The sequence below is a fragment of the Chenopodium album genome, chromosome 26 (assembly GCF_948465745.1).
Source record: "Chenopodium album chromosome 26, dcCheAlbu1.1, whole genome shotgun sequence".
In the NCBI taxonomy this organism is placed as follows: domain Eukaryota; kingdom Viridiplantae; phylum Streptophyta; class Magnoliopsida; order Caryophyllales; family Amaranthaceae; genus Chenopodium; species Chenopodium album.
Genome location: NC_137859.1, coordinates 11,897,789 through 11,914,798, shown reverse-complemented (window position 1 = coordinate 11,914,798; position 17,010 = coordinate 11,897,789). Strand labels below are relative to the sequence as shown.

The 17,010-nt window shown below is 37.5% G+C and overlaps 1 protein-coding gene across 1 annotated transcript; it reads left to right on the top strand.

Annotated features, from left to right (window-relative positions):
• The first annotated feature begins 14,475 nt into the window (after nt 1–14,475).
• Nucleotides 14,476–15,774, top strand: LOC145618251 (uncharacterized). Its single transcript, XM_081673027.1, has 2 exons — nt 14,476–14,666; nt 14,785–15,774. Exons 1-2 carry the CDS (start codon nt 14,507–14,509, stop codon nt 15,504–15,506), a joined length of 882 nt encoding a protein of 293 aa, XP_081529153.1. The 5' UTR covers nt 14,476–14,506; the 3' UTR covers nt 15,507–15,774.
• Nucleotides 15,775–17,010: the final 1,236 nt, after the last annotated feature.

The window sequence follows — 17,010 nt, the reverse complement described above, 5'->3', positions numbered from 1 at the left end:
ATTATTTCGGTTTCGGATTTTTGAAACCGAATCCAAACCGAATTTGGATTCAATCCAATCCAATCCAAACCGAAATAATTCGGTTTTGAGAATTAAATCCAATCCAAACCGAATTTTTATGGGCTGTTGTATTGGGCCTTAAAATCTGGGCTTTTTATTGGGCATATAATTTTGGGCCTTTTGAAGGCCTAAATTTTGTACCTGTTCCTGAACAAAATTAAAGCATAAATTTTAACATACAACTTTCACAAGTCACAACCATATGCCATACTGCCATAGTAACTAAATTGTCCAGCCATACTGCCATAGTAATTAAATACACTTACACATTGTCCACATTGAGACATAAGAACTTAACAAGTCTTAAAACTAACAAAACAGTCCACATGATGAATTGATAATAAAACAGACAAACAGTCCACAAATGAACTAGTTCAACCAACAGGGCAGCTTCATTCTTAGGCTCTTGGCAGCAACTTCAAGTCTTCAATCAATAGGGCAGCTTCATTCTTGGCAGCTAACTCTCAATCAAGCTCAACCAAGTCCGGGTTTTGACCACCAATTGTCATATTCCTCAAGTCTAATAACATTAAAAAAAAATAAACAAGTTACATAATATATATGAAATAATGAAAAAAAATAACATGATAATTGTTGTTTTATGTTACCTTCTTCAAGATCTTCAACTTCTTGTAAACACTCTTCTATATTAGGAAAGGGAGAAGAACGTAGCCAATTTTGAGCACAAACAAGTCCTTCAACGACCCTTGGAGTTAAGGAGCTCCTAAATGGGTCTAGAACCCTACCACCAGTGCTGAATGCACTCTCAGAGGCTACTGTTGAGATAGGGACAGCAAGTATATCACGGGCCATTCTTCCAATTGTTGGAAACCTAGCACTATTAAACTTCCACCACCCCAAAATATCAAAATTTTCACATTCCTCCTCCGTTTCCTCTTCTAAATATTTGTCTAACTCAATTTTTGCTTCTCCATCTTTCTCACACTTATGTTTCTTATACTTACTCTTCAATACCTGAAGCTTCTTTTGTTTGGGAGAAAATTGGGAACTGTCCATACTTGAGGACACTTCCTCCCTAATCACATCACCAGAAGAACCACGATACTCCTCATACAATGCATTCAAAGACTCTTTCAAATTATTCACCAAAACAAATGCATGCTTAGAATCATAAATTTCAGTTAACATCCACTCAACATAATCTAACTTATAACGAGGATCAAGCACAACAGCAATAAAAATCAGCATGTTCATTTTCTCCGGATCACCCCAATATTTGTCATATTTCTCCTTCATTTTAGTAGCCATAAGACACATCTCCACATCATCATTTGTCACCAAATCTTTCAAAAGGACAGCAACACTCACCAATTCATGGAAAAATAAATTGGAAGTCACATGCAAAGACCCAGAGACACGCAAAGTAAGATCATAAAAGACTTATAAAAATTCAGAAAACCTTCTGACTGTTTCCCAATCCTCAGAAGTAGGGCAACCCTTCCCCTCCCTCTCATTTAAATCAATCACATAATGAGGGTCCTCCTCAGAGTACCTCTCAAAAGCATACTCAAACACCAAAGCAGCATCCAACATTAAAAAGGTGGAATTCCACCTAGTAGGCACATCAAGGCACAACAACTTTTTAGAGTTGATTTTTTCTTCCACAACACATTTTTTAAACCTTACCAACCTAGAAGGGGATTGTTTGATGAATCTTACAGCTTGTCTCACACGAGTAATAGACTCATTAACAATTTTCAAGCCATCAGACACAACCAAATTCACAATATGAGCAACACAACGCATATGAAGGAATCGACCCTTAAGAACCCCAGCTTTCCAACCATTTATTTTCCTTCTCATATATCCTATTGCGGTATCATTTGAGCTAGCATTATCAACAGTTATGCAAAATACTTTCTCAAGTTCCCAATCAAGCAAACATTTCTCAATTTCTTTCCCAATTTCCTCCCCCTTATGACTTGATATAGGACAAAAATTCAGAATACGTTTTTGCAAATTCCAGTCATTATCAACAAAGTGAACAGTCAAGCACATGTAATTAATTTGCTGAATAGATGTCCATGTATCGGTTGTTAATGAAACCCTTGAGTTACACTTTTTTAATACCAATTTCAGCTTTCTTTTTTGAGTTAAAAAAGTTTCATAACAATCTTTAGCCACAGTAATTCTGGAAGGGACATGAAATCTAGGCTCCATTACATTACAAAATTGTTTAAAGCCTACTCCCTCAACAAACTTAAAAGGCAATTCATCAACTATAACCATCTCAGATAAAGCTTTTCTAATTACAGTTGGATCATATTTCACATAAGACAATCCACTAGTACAACCACTTTCAATTTTATTGCTTTTGAAAGACAACAAACTTTGTTTTGATTCTTTAGGAGTATTATAGGGGTACTTACGACATCTATTTATATGAGCCCACAATGGACTAGTGCCATTTCTCTTTGTACCACACTTGTATCTCATACCACAGTACTTGCAACGTGCTTCCATTCCAGTGGGTGTTTCTTCCTTGATAAAGTGCTCCCAAACCTCGGAACGATCCTTCATTCTCTTCCTCTTGGGTTTGGATTTTTCATTGTCAGATTCATGTTCCTCAATATTATCCATATGTGGACATTCTGATAATCTGATTTAAAACAGAAAAAAGAACTCACTCAATAACCAACAATTTTTATGCAAATCTATGAAAAACAATCAATCTATCAAAAAGAAAACATGCAATTCGAGCATAATACTATAACAGAACAACATATATTCTGAACTCTGAAGGAATATCAGCAATTCGAGCATAACACAATTCGAGCATAATAACTATTCAAAGAAAACAATCTATCACCAATTCGAAAATAACAAAGAAAACATGCAATTCGAGCAGGAAAAGAGAAGTGCAAGTGAAATCTGAAATTCAAAATAACAAAGAAAACATGCAATTCGAGCAGGAAAAGAGAAGTGAAATATGAAATATTGAAATTAAAGCATACCGGAACACTCGAACAGGTGGTCAGCGGCGGCCGGCGTTGGAACACTCGAACGGAACACAGGTGGTAAGTAGGAAAGCAGGAAAGCAGGAAGTAGTGAGGTGGTGGATTGGTGGTGGTGGACGAACGGAGTGAGGTGGTGAGAGGGAGAGATGAGGGAAAATCTAGGGTTTTAGTGAGGGAAAGAGAAACGGCTGACTGAAACTCTGAAAGGGAAAAGGGAAAAGAGGGAAATTATTTAGGGTTTGGGTATATATATGTAGGAAAATGGGCTGAGATAATTGGGCTTATAAATTTCGGTTCGGTGTTCGGTTTTCGGTTTTTAAAATCCCAAAACCGAATCCAAACCGATATAATTCGGTTTTCATTTTCTCAAACCGATCCAAACCGAAAACCGAACAAAACCGAACCGAATTGCTTATTCAGTTCGGTTTGGTTCGGTTTTCGGTTTTTATCCAAATTACTTTCACCCCTAGTTGAAGTGATAGAGAAGCTACCGCCACCAATCAATGTGAGAGGAGTAAGGTCATTTTTGGGGCATGCCGGGTTCTATAGAAGATTCATCAAGGATTTCTCACAAATTGCTAGACCCCTAAATGCTCTTCTTCAAAAGGATGACATCTTTATTTTTGATGAAAAGTGTCTCCAAGCTTTCAACAAATTAAAGGAGGCTTTAATCTCAACTCCAATTGTGCAAGGGCCAAGATGGGATTTGCCATTTGAACTTATGTGCCATGCAAGTGATGTTGCGATTGGAGGAGTATTGGGGCAAAGGGTAGAGAAGAAGCTTCACGTGATTTACTACATGTCTAAGACCTTGAATGAAGCTCAACGGAACTACACCACAACGGAGAAAGAGTTTCTTGCCGTGGTTCATGCTTTTAAGAAGTTTTGGAACTACCTCCTTGGTTCCAAAACTATTGTTTACACCGATCACGCAGCCATTAGGTACCTTATTGCAAAGAAAGAATCCAAGCCACGTCTTCTTCGGTGGGTCTTATCTCTCCAACAATTTGATGTTGAAATCCGTGATAAAAAGGGGGCCGAGAATGTGGTTGCGGACCATCTTTCCCGACTAGAGAATGTGCAAGCTAGCGATGATGAAATCCCTATATGTGATGAATTGAGAGATGATGTGCTTTACATTTTGAATGAAAAGGAGCTTCCTTGGTTCGCCGACTTGGTGAACTACTTGGCTTGTGGAGAATGCCCACCCGATTTCTCCAAGAATCAAAGGAAGAAGCTAAAAAGGGAAGCAAGACATTATGTATGGGATGATCCCATTCTCTACAAACGAGGAGTAGATGGTTTGCTCCGTAGGTGTGTCCCGGATGAACAAGTGCAAGAAGTGCTCAAGATGTGTCATTCCGATCCATGTGGAGGGCATATGGGAGCCAACAAAACTGCATTGAAAATCTTACATAGCGGTTTGTGGTGGCCTCACATTTTCAAGGACGCTTGGGGATTTGTGAAGACTTGTGACCGGTGTCAACGAACCGGCAACATATCCAAGCGCAATGAGATGCCCCAACAACCGACTCTTGAGCTTGAGGTATTTGATGTATGGGGTATGGATTTCATGGGGCCATTCCCAAATTCTCATGGAAATCAATACATCCTTGTGGTGGTCGACTATGTATCAAAATGGGTGGAAGCCATTGCCTCCCCAAACAATGACCACAAGGTTGTCATGAAGATGTTCAAAAAAGTCATATTCCCAAGATTCGGTATTCCAAGGGCGGTGGTGAGTGACAATGGTTCACATTTTGTTCATAGTTCTTTTCAAAAGATGCTAAGAAAGCACGGGGTCCACCAAAGATTCGGCCTTACCTATCATCCACAAACAAGTGGACAAGCGGAAGTGTCTAACCGTCAAATAAAGCTAATTCTCGAGAAGACGGTTGCTAAGAATAGGAAGGATTGGTCGGAAAAGCTTGATGACGCTCTATGGGCATATAGAACGGCGTACAAGACCCCAATAGGCACAACTCCATACCGGCTAGTGTATGGAAAATCTTGTCATCTACCGGTGGAGCTTGAGCACCGAACCCAATGGGAGATCAAGAAGATTAATTTCGACTTGGCTAGCGCGGGAGAGCAAAGATGGCTTGATTTGCATGAGCTTGCAGAGCTAAGGTTGGAAGCCTATGAGTGTGCTAGCAACTACAAGAATCGCACTAAGGATTGCCACGACCGGAACATTGAAAAGAAAGCATTTCAAAAGGGCGATAAGGTACTCCTCTACAACTCTAGGATGAAATTGTTTCCCGGGAAACTTTTATCAAGGTGGAGTGGACCTTTTGTCGTCAAGGAAGTGTTTCCTCATGGAGCCGTGGAAGTTTGGGATATGGACGGCAAGAGATCTTTCAAGGTGAATGGGCATCGCCTCAAACTTTACTACGAGGGTGCTCATGTGGGTGTTTTAGAATCAACTCAATGTAATCTGATCTCCTAAGTGTGGAGGTCGTCAAGCTAGTGACGTTAAAAGAGCGCTTCCGGGAGGCAACCCGAGTTTCTCAACTCTCTCTCTCAATAAGCTATTACTTAATTTCCATCACTCTTACTATTACTAACTTTTCTCTCAATGTCTTTTGTAGGTGTTGATGAAAAGAGAAGTAAGAAAAGGCTTTTGTGAAAGTGAAGTAGTAGACAATTTTATTAATAATAATAATAATGGTGATAATAATAATTTTATTATTATTATTATGCCTTACTATTATATATATATATATCAAAAAAAAAAAAAAAAAGAGAAGAGGAAAAAAAGTACAGCATCAGGTATGCACGGACGTGCAGAACATCGCACGTCCGTGCAGAATCAGGCAGGAACTCCAAATATTGCTTCGAAGATAGGCACGGACGTGCCAAAATCAACACGTCCGTGCGTACAATTCAGCACGGACCTGCATAACCCAGCACGTCCGTGCCAAATCAGGCAGTAACTATCTTGCTACTGCCAGATTACGCACGTCCGTGCCAAATTTGGCACGTCCGTGCGTACCCTGTTTCAGCTGCTGTAAGCACGGGTTTTAAGCTAAAAATTTTTTTTTCTCATTCTCCTTATTTCAATCTCACGATTCTCCTCCTCTCTCTCTCTAGAACTCCTCTTCCTCCTCTCCATACTCACTCAATTCTCCTTTCCCACCCAAATTCTCACCCAAATTCAACTCTTTATACAATAATCTTCACTCCATTTCAACAAATTCACAAACTACTACTCCTTTTATCACTTTCAATCCCAAAAATCACCCAAAATACTCAAACCCTAACCTTGAAAAATTGATTTGGGGGTTTTCTTTGGGAGATAAATTTGAAGCAATTGGTTGAAGGGGCTTGTCAAGCAAGCAAAAAGGAAGGCAAGAGAGGTTCATTTGCGGGTTTTACACCCACGATAAGCTCGGTATAATCGTTCCTCCCTTTTACTATTTTTTTTGCTTGAATTCTTGGATTTTTGCATGAAATTGCTTATGAAAGTTTGTTGAAATTGGTTATGAGTGATTGATAATTGATAATTGCCAAGTATTATAGAGTTTGAATGAATTTTGGTGTGTTTTGAAAAATTGAATTTTTGTAAGTGAGGTTGAGGAATTGATTTTATACATGACAAAGCATGCTTGTTTGAATAAATTGTTGTGTTGGATTGGTTGATTCTAGTGCAAAAATTTTTGATATTAAATTGTTGTGGTTGTGTTGTTGGATTAGTGTTTGTTGCTTGGTGATTCAATTATCTTAGGTGGGAGACTTAGAGCTTGGCTTGATTGTGTTGTAATTATTGGCCTTGTTTGAGCTTGGGTTGTGTTTAGTGGACCTAGTGCCTATTGTGTGTTTATTGTGTTGATTATTTGGTTGTGGTTTGTTTGATTGCACTGCATAAATCCGACCATGTCTAGAAGAAATCGACCTAGAAACACGGATGCTAGGTACCGCAACCCTTCTCCTCCTCCTCCCGTTGGTCCACCACAAGTGGATACAATGGGAATAATTTTCAATGACGAAACTTTTGCAAACAACTTTCTAAGAAATAGTAGGAGGAGAATTAGGCCGACCAAGTTCTACAGCGAGGAGGTAGCCGAGTCCCTAGGGGTGGGGGAGGACATTAGAATGTTATTCGAGGGATGTGGCCTAGGTAGTTGGCTAGACTTACATGCCTTGACCTACAAGAGATTAACTCTTGAATTCCTCTCCACCCTCCAAGTCCAACGGGACACAACTAGGAACCCCCGCCGTATCACCTTCCAACTCGTGAACACCACCCATACCATGACCATCAATAGGGTAAACCAAGTGTTCGGGTGGCCTACGAACGGAACCATTGGGGAAAAGGATAGGCCACCCCGTAGCTATAACGCAGGTGAGTTTTGGAGGAAGATCACCGGCCTCTTTAACTACAACCCCAGGACCGATAAGGCCACGGCCATTATCCACCCCGCATTTAGGTTGTCACAGCGCACCATAGCGAACACGACGTTCGCTAGAGGTGACAGTTCAGGGGTAGTGTCCACTAGGGAGCTTCACTTCCTATGGCACTTGAGTATGGGTAGTTCGGCCCTAGATGTAGGGTCCTGGTTTGTAGACCACCTAGAGGATGTTGCCACCGGGTCCGGTAACATCACCATAGGTGGTATGATCACTATTATTGATGCTGCTCTTAATCTTGATTTTGCAGATCAGCAGGTTTGCCCAGGAGCAACGCGGATCAATATGCAGTCGCTTAGGACAATGAGGTGGGTGGAGGACGTCGAGGGGCCACACCCCTACCTGTGGCACGTCAGTGGCCGGTCCTACGCCTACCTCCCCGACCCAGAGCGGACCTTCATCTACGACGAGACCAACTGGATCTTCGAGAGAGACCACGATTGGGCTCCCGGCGATGAAGACGATGAAGAGGAGCAAGAGCAAGGAGAGCAGCAGCAACCTCCACAACAACCTCCACAACAACAATTCCTACAACAACAACAATTCGATCACCAACAAGGGTACCAAGGTCAAGGCATGGGTGAGGGAAACCCACCCCTCACCTTCGAGCAGCAAATGCATTTGATGAACCAAGGGTTCAACCGGATGACCACCGAGTTCGAGACTATGAGAAAGTCTCACGAAGATATGAGGTCCTCCTACGACAACATGAGGACAAGCTTCGAAGGACTTCGGTCGGAATTGGGTGAGTTCCGAAATGCCTACCGACATTAGTACCCCGGGGGCTCAAGCTCCCAAGGAGGACCAAACCAATGAGTTAGTCTCTTTTTCCCCTTTCTTGTGCTTTTATTGTTTTAACATTGGGGACAATGTTTATGATAGCTTGGGGGGGAGTCTTTCTCTTTGGTTTTGTTGATTGGTTCTTGTTTGTGCTTGATTGGTGATTACCTTGCATGTTGTTTGTTCCTTCCCCTAACATCCAAACCCCTTAACATCCAAATTTGCTCCCTTTGAAATCCAACGCCCTAAATCCAAATCTCTTAATGTGTGAATACTTTTCTTCTCTCCTCTCTTCATTTAGTTGTATAGTTGTGTTCTATTTTTTTTTATGCTTAGCTTAGTTCTCCTAACTCGCCATCTAAAAAAAAAAAAAAAACCGAAAAATAGCCCTTGGATGAGACTCAAATGACGATGCTTATACGATTTGCTTGCTTGACTCTTGAGTGATGAGTAAAGTTCTTTTAGAAGGGTGTGTGCAAGAGTTGGGGTCATTTAGAGGCTTATTAATCTCGATTGCACTAGTGTATATGAAATGAAAACCGATGAATGCTCAATTGCACGTCTAGCATAGGATATTGTCTAATTTGCCCAAAGTAGGATATGTTTGAATCAAATTGCGGTCCCTTGTGCCCTTGGTGTGTCTCCCTTCCTCCCCGAAACGAAACTCTGCTAGGGAATTAGTTCTATGTATATCTTGTGTAATAAGTGGCATAATAAGCCACATGTTTCGAATAAAAGAAATAGCCGCTCAAAGTTAAAAGAGGCGAGGGCAATGAATGAAAAAAAAAAAAATAGGAAAAGAGTGGAGAAGTAAAAAAATAAATAAAACTCCTCCAAAATCCTCAAAATTTTCACTTTTTCTATTCTAGAGGTCAATTTGTGGATGCCTCCCACACGCTTTCTATTTTGAAGTTTCTTGTGTAAATTCCCGAATTAGAGTGTAGTTGAAAGGGCTTGGGAGTGAATTTTGGGAGGTGGACTTGCATTTTGAGATTTTATAACCGAAAAAGGGCTTTGCAACTTTGGAATATCTAGACGTGCTCTAATGAACTAGTAAAAGGTATAACGAAGTATCCTAGTGCAACCTTGCTTAGTTCGCCTCTCTACCCCCAACTTAGGTGCACATTTGTATGAATGGTAATTCTTGAAAGTTACTCACTTGTCTTGCTTGTGTTTTGTATCCCGATGAGTTGACTTGGGCAATAAAAATATTGGTTTTGTGTGTTTTGACCACTTTGAGAGCAACAATGTGCTATGTTAGTTGGTGTGGTTTGTGTGAGTTGTGGGTTAAGCTCAAGGGAAACCCTCACGAGATAAAAACTCGTCCTCTTAGGCGACTTAGGGGTTTAAATTGCTTTCACTTGTGCTAAAAGTGTTTATGGTTCTTGCCATGCGGATTTGTGTTTGTGTTTTCTCTCCTTGGTTTGATCATTAGCAAGTAATCTTCCTTCTTGATTTGACATGTTTGTTTTGCTCGAGGACTAGCAAAAACTTAGCTTGGGGGGATTTGATAACTTGTTATTTGATACGATTTTAGGGTGATTTTTGAACCTTGTTTACTTGAAATATTAGCATTTTGGTTCACTTTCTATCCTATTTTCATTCAATTTTTGTGTATCCCTTGCTTCACAGGTTTTTAGTGTTTTTGTTGAGTTTTCAGGTCCAAAAACCGATGATTTGAAGCATATGGATAACAAACCAAGTTTAGAAGCCGTGACAAAGGAGCAAAACTAAAGAGAATGTGAAGAAAAGGGCTTAGAAGACCCTGCACGGCCGTGCCATGTCCTGCACGACCGTGCAGGAGTGTCCCAGCCAAGTCAAGCCACTGCCTGATTTGGCACGGACGTGCAAGGCTTAAGCACGTCCGTGCAAGTCAGCCAGCACGTCCGTGCCAGAAGATGCACGGCCGTGCATCTCACTTGGCCTAAGTTGGAGCTACTGCCCGATTCTGCACGGCCGTGCTTAGGGTGGCACGTCCGTGCCACTAAGGCTGCACGTCCGTGCCACTCCTGGCACGTCCGTGCGCCCCTGTAGCCGTACCCGACTCTTGTTTTCTCCGTCTTTTTTTTATTTGAGGGTCATATAAATACCCCCTTTTTGCTCAATTGTGGAGCAATCCAAGTTTTCAGAGGTTCCTCTTAGTTTGTAGTTGTAGAAACATAAATACTCTCAAATCATTAGTTAGATTTCAATTATTAGTTTGGAATTCTCAATCTCAATCATTGTAGAAGACAAGTTCCTCCATTGTTATTCAATTTCAAGCTTCAATTAGTAATTTCTCCAACCTTTTTCTACTTAATTTCTGATTTCATTTGGTTTTGCATGTCATTTAAATCTTCTTAAGTTCTTGGTAATTTGTTATTGGATAATAGTTATTTCAATCGTTAACCACTTTCCCCCAATTATTGAAGTAGTTAGAACCTTAATTGTTGATTGCATGTTGATAAATATGAGTTGTGAGTAGTCTTCTTGCTAGGGGTTTGGTGAAGCTCAACCTTTTGGGTTAGTTATGCAAATATGGGAGAAACATTGATGTTTGTATTGCAATTAAATTGATTATATGAGATTACTTGTTAGTTCTTCATGATAGGATTAGCTACCCTTGACTTAGGAGCTTGATAGCATGATGTGCCTAATTTGACATGGAAGTGTAAATTGAGTATGTCATTACTTATTGTAATTTGATTATGTATCATCTATTGCTAGACTAATGAGGAATCTAAGTTTAGTAGTGTGAGTTGTTTTCTTATTGCATGAGGTTGATTTTACATATAGTCCTTGCTATAGCTTGTCTATTTTACTCCCGTTTGCCTAATTGCCTTGGTTGAGTGGATCCCATTCCCTAGTGTCTTTAATCCATTGATTTAGAACCATAGTTTGTTTGTCTACCTGACGAAACCCAATTCACCATTGACTTCGAATTAGCTTAAGTGTTAAGATCTTTAGCAACCATATCCCGTTCCTTGTGGACCGAACTCTTACTTGTCATTATGCTTGGTTTGTAAGGTGTTTGTTAATAAATGTGTTTGATTGAGTGTGGGATGAGCGACCGTTCTAACGCCCATCAAAAACCGAGCTTGATATATTACTTATATTGCAGACGCACGCATTGTGTGCATCTCTTAGCTTCAAGAATTAAAACTAGAATGACGCATTTGCTAAAAATAATTTAAAAACTAGTTTTATCTTTCAAAATTAAACAGAAAATCACGATATAATACCTAAGTTTAGATTAAACTAATTTAATTTTATCAAAATAACTATCTAAGTGTTTCTTTTTTTTAAAAAAAAAAAAAAAAATCATAGTCCTTACATAATTGTTAACCTTATCAAAAAAATCATTTGCTAGGTTAAGTGTGCTACGGAATTGGCTAATTAAAGAGAATTTCAATGTTTACTTGTTTTCTTGGGGAGAGAATTACTAATGTGTTGGATGGTTTGTACAAAAGAATGGGATGACGTATTTATAGGCATCCAAGCTCCTACGTAAGATTAGACCTGTTCAACGGGCCGGGCTGGACAGGGCTTTACACGGAATGGGTCGGGCCGGGCCAAGCCTAATCCAAAATGGGCCAAGCTTGTCAATGGGCTATTAAGCCCGATCCGGCCCAGCCCATTTAAAATGTATAAACAAGGTACAACCACCATGAAGTAAACACAATATAAGAGAATTATAAAGTGCATTTAAAGGGCCTTAGCCAAATGTTTAGCTCTTGCAAATTTAAACTTACTAAAGCAACAACATAGTACAAAAATACACACATACTCTCAACTTTGATTGTATTTGAGTTGCTTTTGTAATTAATTCTATTGTTTCATACATTGAGATGACAAAAAAGAACAGGAAATTTAATGATGTCTACCGAATCATACATTGAGTGGAGAGCATAAACCATGTACATCCAACAGCAAATTTTCTTTCATTACTGATGACAATCGAGCATCAAAATTACTGATGACATAATCGAGCATCAAAACAGCAGCATCACAATCGAACAAAACATTCATGATTACGGAATAGAGCATCATAATCGAGCATCATAATGGAAGTATAATCGAAGTATAAAACAATGGAACAACATACAATCGAAGTATAATACATAATTGAAGTATAATCGAAGTATAGTACAATCGAATTCTCAAAAAATTCGGACAAAATCTTTCCTAAAACGGCAATCGAACAGCATACCTTGGTAATTGAAGTGATATGACGGAATCCACGATTGAGAGCGGCAAGCAAGAAGGTGATAAATTGAAGTTTTAGAATTTGGGAATTTTTTTAGGGTTCATAATTTGGGGGAAATAGGGAATTTTTAAAATTGACGTTGGGAAGTTTTAGAAACAAACAGAAAAATTACGATAAAAAAGCCTCTTAAATGTTTACCCAATTTCAGCTCTTTTTAACTTAGATTTAACCTTTTAAAAACCCATTATTTAATAGCCCTTTAAAAGCCCACCCCATTTAAATATTGGATGGGTAAAACCCTTTTATAAAAGGGCTGGACCAAGGCTTTGAATGGGCCCCTAACCAATTGAATAGGTCTACCTAAGATTCTAGATTTTTTCTAATCTTGTTAAAGGAAGGGTTCTTAACTAGCAATTTCTACTACTCAAATTTACTTATAATTTTTATAATTTTTACCAATGATAATAAATATGGTTTTACATCCGATATTTCACAACTAGTGACTGGTTAATTTTACTACTATAAACTTATGTAACCATTTATCTAACTGATACCATTTATATTATAACTTTTTAAATTTTTTGTCAAAACTTTATATGAATTATATATAAACTCCCTTAACTTCATTTTTTTTTCTACAACAATTTTGATAGTATTTTGTTCATTATTGGAGTTTTTTGTTTTATTATATTAATATTAATATTAGAGTTTATGTTCTTTTGTTTTGGTTTTATGTTTGATATTCATCAAATGCACATGCCTCCAACATCAAATTATTATACTATCCCTTGTTACTATCACTTGTTAGTTGTTAGTATAAATTTCAATCAACTATCATACTTCTAGTCCACATATATACTTTATGAAATGAAGAGTTTTGGAAGTAGGAAAAGTGCTTAATATACCAATGAACCAATGCTAAATATGCTTATTTATAGGCTGTATGAACTTTCCCTAATCTTTCTAAGCTTTATACAATGGAAATAAAACAAACTACTTTGCCTATTCTAGGGTTTACAAGTGTACAAGCTAATAAGTTAACACTACAACTACTTCCAAGTTCCAATCCGGATATTTTACTAGGCCTTCATTCTAGAATTCTCTTTTTCTACAAGGTGCTGTGATTCATGAGCTTTTTCTACAAATAAATTCTTCTACTCATAGTCTCGTACGTATGTAGCCATCCCTGCAACCTAGCTAGTAGGTTGGCTGCTTGGCCCTCATCACCAAGTATGCCATTATTGGGCTTGAATTCATATTTCCATTTGCTTAGTGTCCACTATTATTTCAATTATTAAATTATATAGTTACAACAAAACTATCTACTACGAGCTTGTTTCGCATTGTTTTTTTGTTTTTAATTTTCGATTTTTTAAAAAATAAAAAACCAAAAACAGTTAACAAGAAAAATGTGTTTCCACTTTTCTATTGTCAATTTTCAAAATTATTATGAATTTGATAAAATTGACTAATTTTTTTATTTATTATATGACATATATCATATGATTTTGAAAATCAAAAATCCAAAAAACAGAAAACTGATGCCAAACGAACCCTACGCAATTTAATTATTGGTTTATGCATTCGGGGTGCACAATCAATGCTCATTGTGCATCTAATGAACATAATTAAAGTCCAAATTCAGAAACCATAAAAAGGTAAAACAAATAAACATGGACTTTAGACAAACATAAGATCAAAAAATGAGTAAATTTGAACTACAAAATCGATCAACAAAGATCATGTAATTTGATTCCAAAGCACGTCTAATAAACTCCGTACCATGAAACGTTTCGAGGTAATATGGTGATACCAAAAGATAAACTTGCCCGCCGCAAAAGACCAATTGAAATTTGCTAGTCAATACATCATACTACTCGTACTAAAGAAATGGAAAAAGGGTGAAGTATCATACTTCGAAACCTCCTTTCTTCAGCTGTCTCCAACTCACTTATTATTTTATCTTTTCACCGCCACTATAAATACTCTTCTTATCCTCTTTCTTCCTCTCATATTTACATTTCACTTCATAACATTTTTATCCAAAAAAAGACATAAATCTTTTACATTAATCCTATTTTTATTTGTTAAAATGTGTGGAGGTGCAATATTAGCTGATTTAATCCCACGAAATAAGGGCAGATTTAATTCTGGTTCAGATTTTTGGCCGAATGATTTCTTCTCAACCTCATCAGACAACTTCACTAAACAAGTTTCCTATCCTCCTAAAAGGCCACTTTCCTCTTCTTCAGGTATTCATCCTTTTTTTTATTTTTTTTATTTTTAACATCATTAAAAAAAACGCGTTGATTGGTGTTATGAATGTATTTTAATCATGTGTTGATCGGTGTAATTAATTTTGTTGAACAGGCAGCAATGTACAACAAGAAAAGCGGCCGAAAAAACAGAGGAAGACCCAATACAGGGGAATTCGACAGCGACCATGGGGTAAATGGGCAGCTGAAATTCGTGATCCAAGGAAAGGTGTTCGTGTTTGGCTTGGTACTTTCAACACTCCTGAAGAAGCTGCTCGTGCTTACGATAAAGAAGCTCGTAATATCCGTGGTAAAAAAGCTAAGGTGAATTTCCCTAATGAAGATGAACAACATCTTACTAACAATGTTCAGCTAAACAACAACTACCATTACAATCCTCGCTCTTTTCAAAATCTGCAACAACAACAGTTTATCAATAACAATTGTGTTTCTCAAAGCCAAACAATCGATTACATGGAGTTCAATTACTTGAATGGGTTGGAATCAAGTATAGAGAGATCAACTAGGTATGGTTTAGAATCTGCTTACAATGCTCCGAATTCAGTATCAAATACAACGCTTGGTTCGGATGAAGTTGTGCCGGTGCCGAAAGCAGAGATTGCGGTGGTGGAAGAGGAGGAGGAGAATCAAGTGCAAAAGTTATCTGCGGAGTTAATGGCTTATGATTGTTATGAGAATGACATGAAATTTTATGAAATTCCATATTTGGATGGTCAATCAGCGACTGTTCAGCCGTCGTTGGGTGAGGGAGATGCTACTTTGGAGCTTTGGAATTTTGATGATGATGCTACTGTTCTTTCTGCTGCTTCTACTTGAACATTGATTTGTGCTAAAGGATGACAATTATCAGCTTGTAATTGTAATTTACTAATTTTAATAAGTGATTTAACTTTTGTGAATTTTTTTTTGTTTTTTTTTTTTTTTTTTTTTGTTTTTGAAGAAGAAGTCTATGATGTTTTTTAAGGAAGTAGTTGTTTCAACTTTCAAGATTTAAAGTTTTTGTAATTGAAGTGTTTTCAACGGAGTATCTTTTCATCTTACGACTTGACATTTATCTTTCACAATATTATGACAGGTTGAATTGAATATTATGACGGGTTATATTGATAATTATACGGCAATGACCTAATTTAGAATTGTTAATCAACCACATGGTTTATAAATTGTCAAAAAAAATCATATTGGATTCATGATTCATGAAGATGCTTCATCTCATCAGCCATGAAGTAGTGAAGTCCATCAGATTAAAGGTAATGTACTTTGTGTATCTTCAATCAACTAATATTGTCTATTGACTTAATTTGACTGATTAATTCTTAAGTTATTTCCAATTTACATGATTGGATTAATTTTAAAATTTAACTAAATTTTGATCTTAAATTTTTTTTCTTTTAAAAAAATTAAGATATACCACTATATTTGGATGGGTCTAACAAACTAATGTTGAATGAATAGATTGAATTGTGGTCAAATAATTAATAATGAATGATGTTGGAGGGGAAAAAATTCTTCATCTTTAAGAAATTTACGTAGTAAGGGCTTGTTCTCATTGACTGAACTGAACTGAGCTGAACTGAACTGAACTGAAATGAATATTTTATAAGAGAAGGAAATTAGAAGCTGAGCTGAACTAAATTTTAATGTAAGAGAACAGGGCCTAAGTACTTCCTTTGCCTCATTGGATGGGTCTAACAGACTAATGTTGAATGAATCGATTGAATTGCGGTCAAATTAATAATGAACAATGTTGGAGGGTAAAAAAATTCTTCATCTTTAAGAAATTTATGTAGTGAGTACTTCCTCTGTTTCCTTTTATTTGCACCATAAGTCCACTTTATGTAAAAGATTAATGATTCGAGTCATATGGTGCAAACAAAAAGAGACAGATGAGGAAGCATATACTAAGGGGTTATGTTTCAATCAATATAAAGTTTTTGACTTAAATTCTAGCTTAATAATTTTTCTTTTTCAAATGTGCAATATTTCTAGTAAATTGTTAAAGTAATTCAATGGATGTGGTCGTTGAATGTTGAACACACGTAGAATGGCAAGTTGCATATTGGCGAAGCAAGTTGCAAGTGTTGTTCCCAGGTGCGCTCATAGTTTTGGAATTACGTCTCAGTGGGCGCTCACAGTTCTAGCTTGTGCTCTAACTGTCTTGTTTTCAACTTTAATTTATTCAATTCTCTATTACTTACTAACAAAGTAACAAGTCAATCATTTTAATTGGCAAATTTAATTAAGAAATAGTCAATTGTTTGCATTTTGACCTTGAATCCTTGTTCTAGAACAAAGATGAATAGACGATCAATAAAATTAT

Coding starts and splice junctions, on each gene's coding strand:
- LOC145618251 (XM_081673027.1), top strand. CDS start 14,507: ATGTGTGGAGGTGCAATATTAGCTGATTTAATCCCACGAAATAAGGGC. Junction 14,667..14,784: donor GCCACTTTCCTCTTCTTCAG/GTATTCATCCTT, acceptor TTTGTTGAACAG/GCAGCAATGTACAACAAGAA.